The sequence below is a fragment of the Malaclemys terrapin genome, chromosome 7 (genome assembly GCF_027887155.1).
Source record: "Malaclemys terrapin pileata isolate rMalTer1 chromosome 7, rMalTer1.hap1, whole genome shotgun sequence".
In the NCBI taxonomy this organism is placed as follows: domain Eukaryota; kingdom Metazoa; phylum Chordata; order Testudines; family Emydidae; genus Malaclemys; species Malaclemys terrapin.
In genome coordinates this window covers 66,061,150-66,076,804 of record NC_071511.1, presented here as the reverse complement: position 1 = coordinate 66,076,804, position 15,655 = coordinate 66,061,150, and the positions used below count along the sequence as shown (strand labels likewise).

Sequence of the window (15,655 nt, the reverse complement as noted above, 5' to 3'; positions counted from 1 at the left end):
AATATTTAAAGTGCAGCCTGTTAAAGCTTTTACTGTGAAGAGCATCACGTCAGAAGTTGTATGTGGTAAAAGCAAGTAATTGGCTTTCCATACTTCTGCCAGTCAGTCAGCATGGGGCTCTGTTCCGATCCCTTCTACTTCATTGCAGATGCTAATAGCAACTCTTTTGATATTATTTTTTGGAGGGATGGTAGCGGGAAGAAAGAATATTTATGAACATGAATGTGACAAACCATTTTAAAATCAGCTGAAAAGCTTATTGAAAATCTTCCAGGCCCCAACCCAACATTTAAAAACTTTTTTTCTTATTTTATTAGCTTTTTTTCCCTAAGGCAGGTGTGTTGAAAACATCTGTTTAAACATAAATAAATTTCATTTTTGACTTTTATCCCTGTTTCGATATAGCTCTTGGGATATTTTCCCATCCATAATTCATAATATTTTCCACTTACATTATCTGTGACTTGTTTTTTTTTTTTTTTTTTCCCTAGGCATGACCCCTTGTTAATTCCCGGCAATGAGCAGATTGACAACATGGATGCCAGTGTGAAAAAATATGACTCCACGGGGATGTTTCATTGGTGTCCAGGAAAGGACATTGAAAAGGTCATTTTGGTGGGTGCCTTAAAATAATGTCTTACAAAGTTCCATCCAAAGAGAGCCCATTTAGACAATAAGAATGTGAGATGTTTAATGGGTTAACATAGTTATCTATATCATTTAAAAAAACCATTGTACTGAAATCAGAAATGCAATATGGATGGATTTTGAGCCATCATTCTGGCAAACCCTGGTGGGTATATTAGCCTATAACCCTACATACTTCACTGAAAATAGGCCGCAAATCCTGAGACTACATTTTCATATGGGTTAATGGGACTACTCAGAAGCTTAAAATTATACATGTGCTTCAGATCTTTGTAGGATCAGAGCTATGGTGACCATTCACCATGTACCATTCATCTCTTTGAAACAAGGTGCTAATGCATTATTCCTTATTAGTCAATGGGAATTTTCCCCTATTTAAATTTATCGCTTGGTTTTCAACGTGTTAAAGCACTCAAACAAGCCTGAGTAAATGGTACTGCTATTCTACCCATCTAACATAGTGTACTGGGTCTAGTGTGTATTCATTTCATTTGTTAAACTGGGAGGGCCATCAAACTGACTCAAGTAATTAAAAATAATTAGAAGGCCTATCACAATCTGTTACATTCAGTGAAAGTTTGTGCTGTTTGTGTTCATGTACTCATACCTAAGAGTAACAAGTAACTAACTTCAGATCTCAAACACAAAACTGATGATATATGAAATGAGTTCCCTGGTGGATCTTCACTTTGTCGCAGTTTATAAAGCTTTCCTTGAGATTGCTGTCTTCGTTTTCCCTGTGCTATTGCATGGTGTAACCAATAATGGTGACAGCCCTGGTTTATTCTAACGATCGGGGCATAAAAGGTTGTTTCCTGTGCTCCTCAGGGGTTGCTATAATAACCGTGACATTGTTTGGAACTGCAATATTGGCATTTAAACAATCAATAAACTAGTCAATTCCAGTAACTAAATTGTTAGCCAGAGTTTGGTCTGAACATTTTAAATTAATATTCATTCCAGGGTATTCAGTAGGCCATGAGGGGCAACCTTACTGTCCATTACTTCATAACACAGAGGGATCACTATATATTGCTTTATAACAGAGGGAGACAGAGATCAGCTGTAATATTTTAAATATTTTTAACAGATCAGTCAGGGATGACCTTAACATGTTCTTCTACTGTGAAAAGTGTTCCTATACAAATGGCATAGTGGGGTTTCCTCATTTATTATTTCTTCTTGACTCCATATCAGTTTTTCTCTGTTTGCAAGTAAATAGATGTGGGTTTTTCCCCCATAACAGTCTGCTCTGTAAACGCAACCTGGGATCTACAAGTTTGGCTGAGTTCTTTCTTGTTCCATGCATCATCACCAGTGATAAAGATCCTGTGAGCAAAAGGCTGCCCTCACTTACTCCTGTCCACTGTCCACAAATTATGTCTGTGCGTACGTCGGTGCAACCTTACTGCATAAGTGCAAATGAGGGCATAATTTGAAGATGATGCGGTTGCGCAGATTGTCCTATAATTGGAAGTTGTTTAAACAATTGTGTTGATGATGCCTGAACCAGAAAAGAATTCACTTCTCTGCCCCATAGCTGTGTTGGCTGTGCAGGGCTGACAGAAGTATAAGGCATGTGTCTCTCAAGTAAGCAGACATGACTTTGAACCTACCTAGGGATTAGGTTTGTCAAGTGGGAAAGTACCATTTTTACATACATATCTTTCAGACAAGAACCATAGTTTGGGTTCAGTCTTGTAAGATCCTGATTCAGCAAAGCACTTATGCACATGCATGGGACTACTCATATGCTTCAAGTTAAGTGCATGTTTAAAGGTTTTGCAGTATCAAAGCCAAGGTGCTCAGCATCTTGCAGGATTGAGTCCTTAAATATTTTTAATGTGAAAGCCCCATTCTGCTCTCAGTTACCTGAAAATTAATGGAGTTGTAGCAGAGCAACTGAAAGCAGAATATGTTTTTTTTTTAAACTGACGAGAAACCTTTTGGCCAAAACTGCTCCATAGTGAGTACCTCTGCACTACATTCTACATTTGCATTCCATGCAGTCTGTGTAAAGAATAAGCAGCAGGGAGCCACAGCTTAGTGAAAACATTTACTCTATGTATTAACAAAAAGAAAAATTTACTGTTTGCTGGCTTCAATAAATGTGCTACTTTGAACATAAGAACGACCATACTGAGTCAGACTCATGGTCTATCTAGTCCATCCTATCTTCTGACAGTGGACAGTATCAGAGGCTTCAGAGGGAATGAACAGAACAGACCAGGACAGTTTATTGAGTGATCCATCCCTTGTCGTTCAGTCCCAGCTTCTGACAGTCAGAGGTTTTGGGACCCAGAGCATGGGGTTGCATACCTGACCATCTTGGCTAATAACCATTGATGGACCTATACTCCATTAAATGTTTTTATTCATCAATTCTTCACAGCCCATAGCTAAGTTTTGTTGAATATCCACCTCACTGGCATCATAATTTTGATGCACATAGGATGATATCCATTAGTGGAATGCAACAGCACCAAGACTGGATCCAGATATGAAAGTCATCATCAGCTAATGACTTTACTTAATAGTCATCTGAATGTGTGAGCTGCCTTCAAGACTGACTGGGATTACAGCACAAATTTAACCTCTCTCATTGAGATAAGCCAATAATTCTGAACACCATTTAGATGTGCTTCATCAGATTCTTCCTTCCATTCCCTCAGTTGCTCTTGTCAATGAAAAGTCACTATTAGTCAAGTTCTTGCACCATGGCGATTTCTGACTTCCAGAAGAACCCTCTGGTGTAAACTAAAACAGCACAGAGGCTACTCCAATTTACACTAAGGATGGCGCTGGTGGCAGCTTGTCCAAGGACATAGGGGAGATCTTTGAGTCCTCCCCTGAGCTGCACCAAGCACAGCTCAGTCACAGGCTCAGATCCTGGACTATAGTCTTAAAACATTTACACACACAAAAATCTATAAATCTACAAGAACAGCTTAAAACATTTGGGCCTGATTCTCATTTACACTAAGGCTCCTTACATTGCTGGGTAAAGGGATGTGCAAGAGGCTGAAAATTCCATTAGCTCAGACCCACCAACACTGCTCTGAAATGGCAGTGAGCTGGAAAAGCATTCTGGGTTTTGACATTCTCATTTTGCTACAGGAGCTTTAGAACGACTCCTGACAGTCCAAGAAAAACACTTTGGACCAGGGAATATTTTACTTATGCCAGCTATAAACTTTGGAAGCAAACCAAAAACTCTGGGTGTGGACAAATAGAATCCTTTTCAATATGCTTTTGCAGCCAGGGTTGTTGGAAGTGTTTCCCCACATATAGGGGGATCTGATTCTGCTCTCACACCAGTGTCAATCAGGAGTTACTGCATTAAAGTCATCAGAGTCAGAGTGATGTAAGTATAACCAATGAGAGAGGAGACTCAGACCTTTAGCCTCCAGACCTTATTGTGTTTGAGTTGTGGTTTGTTTCCCACATTCCCTCCATTTATACCCTCATTCTCCAGTTGTGGACACATTATCCTAAATATAATCACTTTATTCTTTTTCAGGTTGACACTGTTTGCTTCTTAACTGGTTGTATTTTACAATTCACAACTATTCTTTTTACTCCTCGTACTAGAACATAAAGATTTGCTGTGCTAGAGCAGTGCAGATTTGAATACCAAAGTTAAGCCATCAGTATCCCGAACAGGTTCCTTCGCACCAAAATGAGAGTGGCAGAAAGATACATTCTTCCATGCTTCTCATTAGGTTAGAACCTCCCTCATTCCCCCAAGTCTGCCTTTTCTCTTAGTTTTTAATTACTAGTTCACCATACAGTAGAGTGTCCTGAACTCTGAAATAAATCCACCATCAAATCACCAAATGCATGATGGGGGAAATTTAGCCCTCAGTTAAATCCAGAGTAACTCCAATCAATAGAGTGCTACAGATTTATACCAACATATCTGAGCCCAGAATTTGATCATATATGTCTGCATTATACTGTCTGGGCTTGTCTATCCTTAAAATGCTACAGCAGCATAGCTGTAGCACTTCAGTGTAAGCACTGTTTATGCCCATTGGAGAGGTTCTCTCGTTGGCACAGGTAATCCACATCTGTGAGTGGCAGTAGCTAGGTTGAGGGAAGAATTCTTCCATCGACCTAGCACTTTTTACATGGGGACTTAGGTCAGCTTAACTATGCCGCTCAGGGGTGTGGCATAGTTTACACTGTTTACATCTTTGACCAATGTAGTCAAACTGACCTAATTTTCTGGTGTAGACCAGGCCTCTGCCTGTGAACTGCAAGCTCCTGGTGGCAAGGATCATGTCTCCCTCTGTCTATACAGCACTGACCACACTCCATGCAAGATAAATAATAAATATAATAATGAATTACTAATATCATCCTGCTTCACTGTGCATGAATGATATTGACAGGAAAGTACATTTTTCTTGGTTTAGAATTCAGTTTATGATTTATGCTTCTTTTTGCTTTATCTCCCCCTTCCCTTATTGTTTTTTCCCCCCCCAGACACGGAGTGAAGCAGCAATGACAGTTTTAAGTGGTCATGTGGTCGTTTGCATATTCGGGGATGCTAAGTCTGCATTGATTGGCGTAAGAAATCTAGTGATGCCATTACGAGCCAGCAACTTTCACTACCATGAACTCAAGCACATTGTGTTTGTGGGTTCACTTGAATATCTGAAAAGGGAATGGGAGACACTACATAACTTCCCCAAGGTTTCAATCTTGCCTGTAAGTCCAAAGCCACGATATTGATACTTTTTTTTTTTTTTTTTTTTTTTACTTAGACACCAACTGGACAGATTCGTATTGACTTTGATCAGAGGCTTTTACTTTTGTCTGTTTATAGGCCTCAGGACTTAGCCCTTCCCCTTTACTATATCTATGAAAACTGAGCCCTGAGAGACCTTATTAGAAGAAATTTGCAGCACTGTTCAGTCCCTTGTCAAGGATGAATTTCAGCTGCTATCAAATGTATTAGCTGCGTTATCTATTGAACATTCACTCTAGTGCCCTGCGTGTAGCCAGTTCTGATGTTGTGATTTTTCTGACAGAATGACAGTACTTACTTATGACATTATTTATGCCTGGAAAACCTTTGAAAACAATTTTTATTATTTGTCTATCTATCTATAACTGTAAAGGCTTGATACATGCTGGCCTGCTAGCTCTCTTGTACAAAAGAGAATGATCACAGCATTTTCATTAAGAGCCCTTCCTTTTAAAAAGGGTTCACAGTTTGGTGGTAAGCATTTACTAAATACAGTGCATGAAAACCCGGTCCCTTTAATAATAATGGTAAAACAGCCATTGACTTCAGTGGGGTCAAGATTCATCCTCTGAGTCCAAAATTCAAAGGGCCTGATTCTCCACTCTCTCATGTCATCATTCACACTTGTGCAGTGAGTGCAGAATGCTACCTCCAGTGTAAGTGAATGATTAATTCCAGTTCAGTATGGTTTTACACCCACTGTGTAAATGACTTCACAAAGCACAAGCAATGGAGACTCAGGCCCTTGGTTTGATAGCCGAAGTGATGCTCTGTGGTTTACAAAAGTTCAGTAAAGCAAGCTTGGCTGTTGTATTGTTTCAGCTTTTGGAATTCTTTAATCTTTACTTACCAGAATAAAAAAGTAGAATAGAAGTTTACCATTTCTTAGAATTTTTTTTTTTATTAACAAAAATGTAAAGCCCAGAAGCTCTCAGAGACCAGTGATACATTTAGCCTAATGTGGTTATGGATGACAGCATTTATTGAATGGAAAGGCAGCTTTGCCCAATATATGCTGCAATTCATGGTTACTCCAATTTAAGATTTGTTGTTAATCTTTGTTTCTGTTCTGCAATTGCTGTACAGCGACATGGCATAGTTCTGTATTTAGTGCCTCACAAATGGCTTCAAGATCAAATTTTCCCCGTGAAAGATTTTTTTCCCCATAACTGCCAGCCCTGCAAATTCAGCCTGACATCTGAAAGTCAAGCCTCTTACCAGTAATAAAGATTCAGCAATCAGAACTTAGATGATAATATTCTTGATGATGTGTGAGAGAGCAGAATCCAGCTGTTACTACAGACCTATCCAATGTGAAATGTTATTTTTGTTAACAAAATAAGGAGATATTGTAAGGTTTGGATCCTTAGATCAAAAGACCGAAATTTGGCTCCCTTGTACATATGCTTTATGATTCGGTTTTGAATTACGTGATTACACACTACTTTTTTTTCTATGTGACCACTGCCTCATTTAGTATGAAGGATGGACACACGTTGGGCAGAGTTAACGTTGCATGAAAACTTTAAATCAGGCATTTCCTAACTTTTGAGTGCCTGACTTTGCAACGTAAATAATGTTCTTCCAATGTATGTGTGGGAAGGGAGGGAAGATATGTGGTATGAATAAAGGACTGCAGCAGTAGGCCCATGTTCTTGTGTGAAAGCTCAGATAGTCAGCCTTGTGCCTGAAACTAGTACAGACACAAACATTGAATTAGTTTTCCTTTACAAGCTTCCTGGAGTTGTGCACTGGGCTGTGACTTGGGCTCTGCAAACTAGGGCACCATGCTTTTCACCAGGCTTAAAATTCAGTCATCTTGTTTCTCCTAGAAGACGCTGTGGCTATGATCTCCAGCAGGTTGCTGCTGATCTGCCTTGGAGAACCACCTCCCTTTGGGGGGTGTTGGTGAGGGATTTGGGGGGAGATTTTCAACGGCACAAACAGGAGTTGGGTGCCTAAATCTTATTGATTGTGAATGGAGTTGGGGCTCCTAACTGCCCTTTGTGCCATTCAAAATCTTCTTCTTGAAAATGCTCCATGGAGATCAGCAGATATCATCCTTCCTGACTGTTCTGCATGAATGACCATGAGGTGAGGGGTTGGGTCTTGTCACTCAGTGTTTAAGGGAGTTGGGGCTGGGCTCTGGGGACCCAGGGACACAACTCAGACAAAGGGAATGTTTAGTGTCTCCATAAGCATTAGGGTCTGTGGGTACCAATCTGTGGAAGCTGACTGAGCTGTGCCTGGCACACATATAAACCCACTTTTTATTGCACAGGGCTCTGAGTACTGCCCCTGGTACCTAGACGTAGTACCTTTTGCCTTAAATAGTCCATATCTTAAGTTTCAGAGTAAGTATTGTCTTGTGTATAAAATGTAGCAGGTTAAGTGTTGTATCTTGGTTGCCTTAGTTATGAAAAGAAAAAAAAAAAAAAAAACAACCCACTAACTACCACAACATTTCATTTTAAATACTGCATTCTCTGATAGGTAATTGTAGCTCCAGGAAATATTATATGAATTGTGCACATTAACTTAACATCCTGTTTCTGTTTCAAAGGGTTTAATCACATAACTTTAAATATCAGTGTGTTTTGTTGGAAGAAGCACCAAAAACATGTATTGGAAAGGATTAACCTTTCTTGTGTATTGCTCCAGGTAGTACACATTTTAGAAAAATAGCTTCATCTTGATTGCAGTTAGAATGTGTAGGACACACAAAGCTTTCCTGTTTAAATTGTTATTTTTTTTTGCCCGAGACCTGTATGACCTGATATTAGATAAACAGACATTTAGAACACACCCCTCGTTATATTCAGAAAGCCAGAGGTTGCCACATGATAGTGACTTAAATCAAGACAATTTCAAGTCACAGATGAGATGTAGAATGCTGGCATTATTCCTATTTCTTGTTTGTTAGTAATAGCTTGACTGAGTATTGAGACTGAACCTAAAATGCTGCCATCAGCACCAACTACCCTTTAGATTAGCACACATCTCCTATTCCCTGGCACATAGTTAGACCAGCTTAATGTCAGAGCATAAAGAAGATACTTGTTAAATAATTTCCCAAAGCTCCTTCTCAATCTTTAATTTGTTTTTCTTTTTTTCCCTCTCTCTCTCCCCCCACCCTCTTTTTTTTCACTATGCCGAAGGGTACACCATTAAGTCGGGCTGATTTAAGGGCTGTCAACATCAACCTCTGCGACATGTGCGTTATCCTGTCAGCCAATCAGAATAATATTGATGATGCTTCGCTGCAGGACAAGGAATGCATCTTGGCGTCACTCAACATCAAATCTATGCAGTTTGATGACAGCATTGGGGTCTTGCAGGCTAATTCCCAAGGTAAGGACTGCCCTATAATACTTCTCTGCCATGCCTACAGGGGACAGGACCTGGCAGGAAGAATATCCCTCACTCAGTAATTCAAAGAACCTTACATCAGCTTGCTTGACAGTTAAACCTGCTGATTGGTATGATGGCTTTTAAAGGGACAGTCACATAGTTTCCCTGCTGTATCACAAAGGAAATCTGGAGCAGTGGGGAATGAACGAACCAAGATTTTAATTTTTAAATGTGTTGATCTTTCCTTTTTTCTTTTTTTCCCTTTCATCACTGATTGCTAAATCCACACGATTCTGTGCTTTCTAGTTCCACCAAATAAAGTTGCATTGTTACACATGACATGGCCAGAGATGACTTATCTTCACTCTGAATGCAAAGTGGCATGATGGCAAATGCTGGCTGACAGGATTGTTTGCTGTGTACACCAGACGGCAGCCAAAAAATAGCCAAATGCCACATGGCAAAAAAGAAAAGGAAAAAAAAGACAATTTAAACAGAGGTTTCTTTACATTTTCTGTGCTTTCTTGCTCAAAAAGCCCCCCAGAATGAACTCAAAACTGATTTCTGCCCTTGGATTGGCAAGCACAGCTCCCATAAAGGCATGGAACAAGTCCTACAGTCTTCACTGAAGTCCATGGGCCTGATTCATAAGTACTCCAAGGCCATTTTACACCAACTATGCTGGTAAGCAGGCCTAAGACACCTATCTAATACCCTCAGTGTAGATCCAGCCATCTTTAGTCCCTGCAGAAGTGCAGGCAAGAGTGGCCTCTGTTAAACCTTTTAAAATGATGCAGTGAGTTATCCTGTAAGCACCAAACTTACCCTCAAGGTACACAAGAACTGAGATTAAGACTCATCCGTGCATAGAGAGCATGGCTGGAAGGAAGGCCTCTTGTGACCTCTCCTTGCTGCTCTGTACAGTTTAGCACAAAATCCGTACTTGGGCTGAACTGTCACTGAAGTTAATGCAGTTAAGCCTGAACAAGGAGTGCGGGATTAGGTCCCGTAGGAGTGCCCCTCAAGAGCCTAATGACAGAATGAAAACCTAAAGCACATTGGTAAATTGATAGATTTAGAACCATGTTCTCAAATGGTGGGATTGTGAATGCTGGCACAAGAACCACTTGCTCACCTCAAATGTCGTCATCAGCAGCAGTGGAGGAAGGAATTCTGAATCAGAACCAAACCTTTATAACTCCTTGTACATGGGCTAGCAAATATACCTTGTGTGAAAAAGTAATTACACTGTGGAACTCATTGCCACAGGATATCACAGAAGCCAAGAATTTAGCAAGATTCAGAGGGATTGGATATTTATATGGGTCACAAGCGGGGGAGATGAAATTTCATGCTCCAGAGTTTAAGCTAATCTCTAACTATTAGGCATCAGGATAAGACCTCCCTAGTGGGGCTGCCTGCTGTGGGGTTTCTTACACCTTTGTCCAAAACATCTGCTGCTGGCTGGGATATTGGACTAGCGGGACCACGGGTGTGATCTGGTATGGCAGTTCCTTCCAGAAGGTGTGCAAATAGTAATGGAGGGGACCAGTGTTTTTTTTTATGTATTTGTTTGTTTTTTAATGGTCATAAAGCAGATCGTTTTCCCCCCATGATCTGGCCTCCTTCCATAGGCTGGTGCAGAAAGGAACAGTTTGGTTATAATACATGGCCCTCCCCAACAATGTGCTGATCAGGAGCAAGCAGGGGAAATTTCTTCCCAGCCTTGTGCACAAGACTGGGGGGTTCACAATCTGGGACTTAAAGTGTAGACTCAGTGGAAGCTTATCATAGCTCTCAGCTGGCACACACCTTTGTTTGCTGTGTGCATGAATCAGTCAGCATTCCCATCAAATGTTCCCTGGATCACGTAGCTCCTGAGCGGCAACATCCAAAGGAACAGAAAGTATCTGATCAGTCTGGTGCAGTCACAGACACATAACGTCACATGACACCAAGACAGGAAAAGGATATCCAGAGGGAAGAATCTGGGCAAGAGGGACCAGGCAAACTAGGAAAAACAATGTTCACCGGAGGCAAATCAACTGAGGATAGCTGCAGAGGAGAAATCAAACTAACACACAGCCATAGCTTTTCGAATTTCCATCACTGCAAGCACAATCAACTTCCAATCAGTTAGAAACATCACAGTAACTCACTGGCCACTCACAGTGCCAGCTGTCCAGAAATAACCCATGCCACCCAGTGAAAACAGTAGAAAAGTGGCACAGTGACATGGAAGAAAGCACTATGCCCTGCCAAGAGTTCCTTGCAGGCAGTAGAAGACAACAAAGGTCCCAGGACCCCAAATATCACTGTTAACCAGCTTTTATCATTCTACAGCCCTTTAAACTCATCCCTGAATCCATCATTACCAACATCTGAGCCTGACGCTGCAATGGTACCATTATTTCTCAGCATCAGGGGCTGTCGGGGAAGGCTTGCTTTCCTATCTCACTGAATGTTTTTTTTTCATTTGTGGCTCATATAGATTATTTGAACATGTGGAAGTTCCATTTTTAAAATCAGGCCTCCTTTCTGACTGCACCCACAATCTAAATAGTTGTGTTTCATGCACATCAACTTAGCTCCATGTTGCTATGCTTATTGTGCTTATGTGTATATTATTACATAAGCTAAGCAAGCTCACATCCTTATCCTTCTCTAATCATGCTTGGATTTGTTTTATTTTTATTTTAAATTCTGTCTCCCTCCCTGCTGTAAGAGACCCCCTCCATTTTGGCTAGCCCTATTTAGGATGACTAAAGAGCAGAAGCCTCCCCATTGTGTCCCAGCATTGAGGTTAGCAACAATCCCAGTCCTTGTATTCTTTGCATGGAAAGACTTTGCCATAGAGAGGAACCATAAGATATATTTGCCAGTGTAGAGAGGAATTTTCCCTCCCAGCAGGAACCACAAAAGCCCCAAATAAGGGGATACAAAGTTGGCTTTTTCAGAACAGAACTTCAGCCACAGTGCCATGACCATGAGTCAGAAATGGTGGAATGGAGTCATAGTCTAGCCCTTCTTGGCACCATTCAGTGGAGGAGAAGTGGATTATGCTGTCTTTTATAAAAGGCTTGGGGGAGTTCCCACTGCCGCACACACTCCCCAGTGCCCCGGACACATTCTTCAGGCAAAGATCCATGTGCATTTTAAACACGTGGCAGATTTATACAGCTTTTCCATGGAAGCAGACTTTTCTATGCATGCTGACTGCAGAATTTGGCCAATGACTTATTCCTCTGGCAACATATTTTAGGAAGGGTGAGAGGGGGTATTTTAAAAGCAAACTACTGGGTTGGAAAACAGTTACCATCTCAGTGGGTTGCACCATTTACGTATCTACAACTTCTGAATTGGTTACATTGCTTTCAACACAGGAGGTTTTCTTGAAAGATCTTGAATACTATGGCTAGGTTGTCAGACACAATTAGATCAAAAGGTGGCATAAACTTTGCAGGGAATTGTATCCAATGTGACATTTTGTCTATGAGATGCAGTTTTAATGTAGAGTAGGCACAACTACGGTGACAATTATATAAAGCAGGTGATCCAGCTTCTGCTGGTCAGCAAACAGTATAACAGAACCACTTTGCAGCTCCTTGTTGGCAACGAAGTGCCTTTATTTACAGTGAGTTGTCACTAGTTTTGCTTAAACATTCGTGTATTATTTAACACACTCATTTATCCAGGAAAACATTTCAATTCACATCAGCCTGTACAATCCCTCACCGTTGCCAAACTGGGCTTTTCTAGTTCTGAATATATGGTGTTTGAATTCATACCCAAATAAAGATTACCTTTGATACAGTATTGAAGAGGGAAGAGATAGCTGCATATGGATTAGGCGTCCCAATTTTTGACCAGGGAATTTACTTATTAGTTTTTGTAATGTTGTTTAAATAGCATCTGGGGTGTTGCCATGTAATCAGTACAATTCTGCGGTTAATGTTAAGTGCAATCTCACATGCAAAGCAGATGTATAATTTATGCTTGTCCCATCTAAAAAGAAAACAATATAGCAATAATTTCATTGATAGGTTTTTCTATGAGCAAGGAATGCCACCTGTTTGTTCATGTGAGGTTTTCCCACCACCTCTGACCCCTAGCTCTCCCCCTTCACACAACGACCTTTTCTTTTTAAGTTCTTGGCCTCCCAGAGATTTATTGGAGCAAATATGCTCTGTCTAGGGTGAAGGAGCTTTTGTGACCCAGAAAGAGAACTGAATGTGGTATGCGTGTATCTATCATGTCTTCAGTACATTATTTAAGATATATTTGTATGCAAATACTGCTCAAGTTTAGTGCGGTGTGAATGCTGAGGTACCCACTGCCATTGCAAGTAATCTTTTTTCTGACAGCAGTTGTCACTAAAATAAATGTTCATGAGTGGACTTTCGATTTTTTTTTTAATTGACAAAGCTTACAGTTAAATGTTCCCAGGCTTTGAACTTAACCAGGAAGTCTTTAAACAGCATGATTAAAAAATCAGCTTAAAAAGGGGGCAGAGGATATTTAATAATTGTTTGTGCATGTAACGTGTAAATAAATGTAAACACATACTCTATAATCTCAATATTATATACGTGATGGTCCTTGGCCCTCAAATCCAGATCTGGACTCAGGCACAAACTTCCCAAAATTTCTGGGTATTTTGGATCCAGAGTTATATTTGGGCTTAACTTTTGTAGCACCATCAATAAGTAAGGTTGCCCAACTCTTCTCATTACAAAGACCCTGTTCTGAGCTGCTTATAACTTTGCCAAGCTATAATCATTTGGGCAGGAGTCACCTATGCCAGGTGTCTGCCTGAGGCTGTACTGCTTTGGAAAGTTTCAGCGAAAACTATTTAACTGCTTCTGAGAACAAGGTGGGGGGGGAAATATGCTGATGACATTTTCTTTGAGCTCTAGCACCTTCATGCTTTGAAGCAAGAATATAAAAATTGGTAGAGCATGGATGTGTGCGGATCTTGTGAAAATCTGCCCAAATTTGACCAAGTTATAAGCCTTTTAGAAATGTCAGTTTACAAACACTCAGTAGACTTCTTAGCGTTTAGCAGCTAAAATATCCAAAGATTCCATCCTCACTGAGCATGATGCATCCCCTCACAGTCCCTACATGTGCTACACTCACTAAAGATTCCATCCTCACTGCCAGACTGCATATGTGCTATCCTCACAGAGCGACTGTGCATGCTCAATTCCCTTCACCTCTCCTATGTGTGACAGCACTGCATATGCACCATACCCACTCATTGACTGAGCACCCTTCAACTCAGGGCTAGAAGGGCAAAGCCAGGCTTTCCCTGTAATCACTGCTTCTGGTTGCTTTGGACAGGGGCGGGGCTGGGAGCCTGTTTCTCCTGTGGTCTCAATTTCTGGGTGCACCCCCACAAAGAAGCCTATGAAACAGGTATTGCAGAGCCAGCTACGATAGCCCTGTGCCAGCCAGGGATTCCCACACAGTGAGACAACTCCTCAACTAGCTACCATTTAAGCCAAAATTACAGTCACTCTTCAAAGCTGAGGTGCACTCAACTAAACCAAAGGCAGACCACATAAGACCTGTCTTTTTATAAATGGGGCTTCAGCTATGAAGGGATTATATGTTTAATATACATTTTATCTGAAGCCTCATATATCCAATAAAGCTCTATGTGACCTGTTTGGTTTAGCTCGATGGCATTGTAATGTATGCTACAATTTGTATTGCAAAGGTTCAAGTTATTCCTATGGATACTTGCACACTTATTTAGTGTCATTTTTCCATAGCAGCTTATCTAGGAGTGTGGTGGTTCTCCAGCATTTAAAATCTTCAAGCTAGATCTTTGTTTTTGGGGGGAGAAAGGGGAGTTATAAACCGATGGTTTCAGCAGATGAAGGCCTGCTCAGGTAATTGAAGATTCCATTCTTCCCCTGATTCAGTGCTTAATTTGTGCCATGGCTTGCCAAACCTGAGCCCTAGCACCTCTAGGCTTGGCAGTTCATAGCCATGGCACCTCTAAGCTTGGCAGTTCATAGCCATGGCACCTCTAGGCTTGGCAGTTCATAGCCATGGCACCTCTAGGCTTGCTGCATCAATTATGAATGTAAAAAATATTGTTTGAACCACAGCACCTAATTCTTTGAGCTCCGGCACCTCTTTTATTACAAATGAAGCACTGCTCTGATTTGCCTGACTGGTTCTGGTCTGCTTCCTTAAAGAGTCTGACCACATGCCATTGGGCTTCCCCTGTGGTTTGAGTTCCTAGTGTGCTTATATCAGTGTTCTTTTGCCCAGTTCTCATGCTGCAAATGCTGGGGTAATGTGGCCCACTTGTGTATATTGGTTTTTATTGCAGGACCATCCTCAAGAACCAAGGATATTTGTGAGCTTCCTAGGACTTCCCCTTAACTAGAAGCAGACTAAAATTCATCATTCCCATGAAGGGTTTGGTCCATCTCAGAGATGGTCTTTTGAACTCTGGGGCGGAGAAGAGGAGGGTCAGATAATGGAGGAGGTTCCTGGGGCATCATCTCCCCTAATTGCTTCTTCCTCCTTTCCTCTCTGTGTAACAACTGTGAAAGTGCAATTGACTGCTGCTGTATATTGGCCCATCACTTTGATATTTTGGGCTGCTGCATATTTATCCTCCTACTTATCTTACTGTGACATTGAGTGCTCTAAATCTGGTTTTATCAGATTGCATGCTTCTTCTGAGCAACTGAAAGATTGTCCTTTGCTTTTCCTTGTACCCAGTACAGCATTTTAAATGGCCATTTCCTCAGTGAGGAGAGTAAGTGATCGCCAAGCCCTGTTTGTAGATTTGTCTCCTAGGTTATTTCACAAAGCTAATATTGTGCTACACCCAGATCCTAAATCCTGAACATGCTATTGGATTTACAGCTAATCCAGTTT

General features: G+C 40.9%; 1 protein-coding gene across 6 annotated transcripts in view; it reads left to right on the top strand.

Annotated features, from left to right (window-relative positions):
- The window catches only part of KCNMA1 (potassium calcium-activated channel subfamily M alpha 1), an 879,212-nt gene that overhangs the window by 792,757 nt on the left and 70,800 nt on the right, over positions 1–15,655 (top strand). For all 6 annotated transcript variants that reach the window (XM_054034181.1, XM_054034180.1, XM_054034184.1 and 3 more), the window contains 3 exons: positions 492–615; positions 5,137–5,361; positions 8,560–8,752. In XM_054034181.1, coding sequence (XP_053890156.1) covers positions 492–615; positions 5,137–5,361; positions 8,560–8,752 — 542 coding nt within the window. The remainder of the gene's footprint in view (positions 1–491; positions 616–5,136; positions 5,362–8,559; positions 8,753–15,655) is intronic.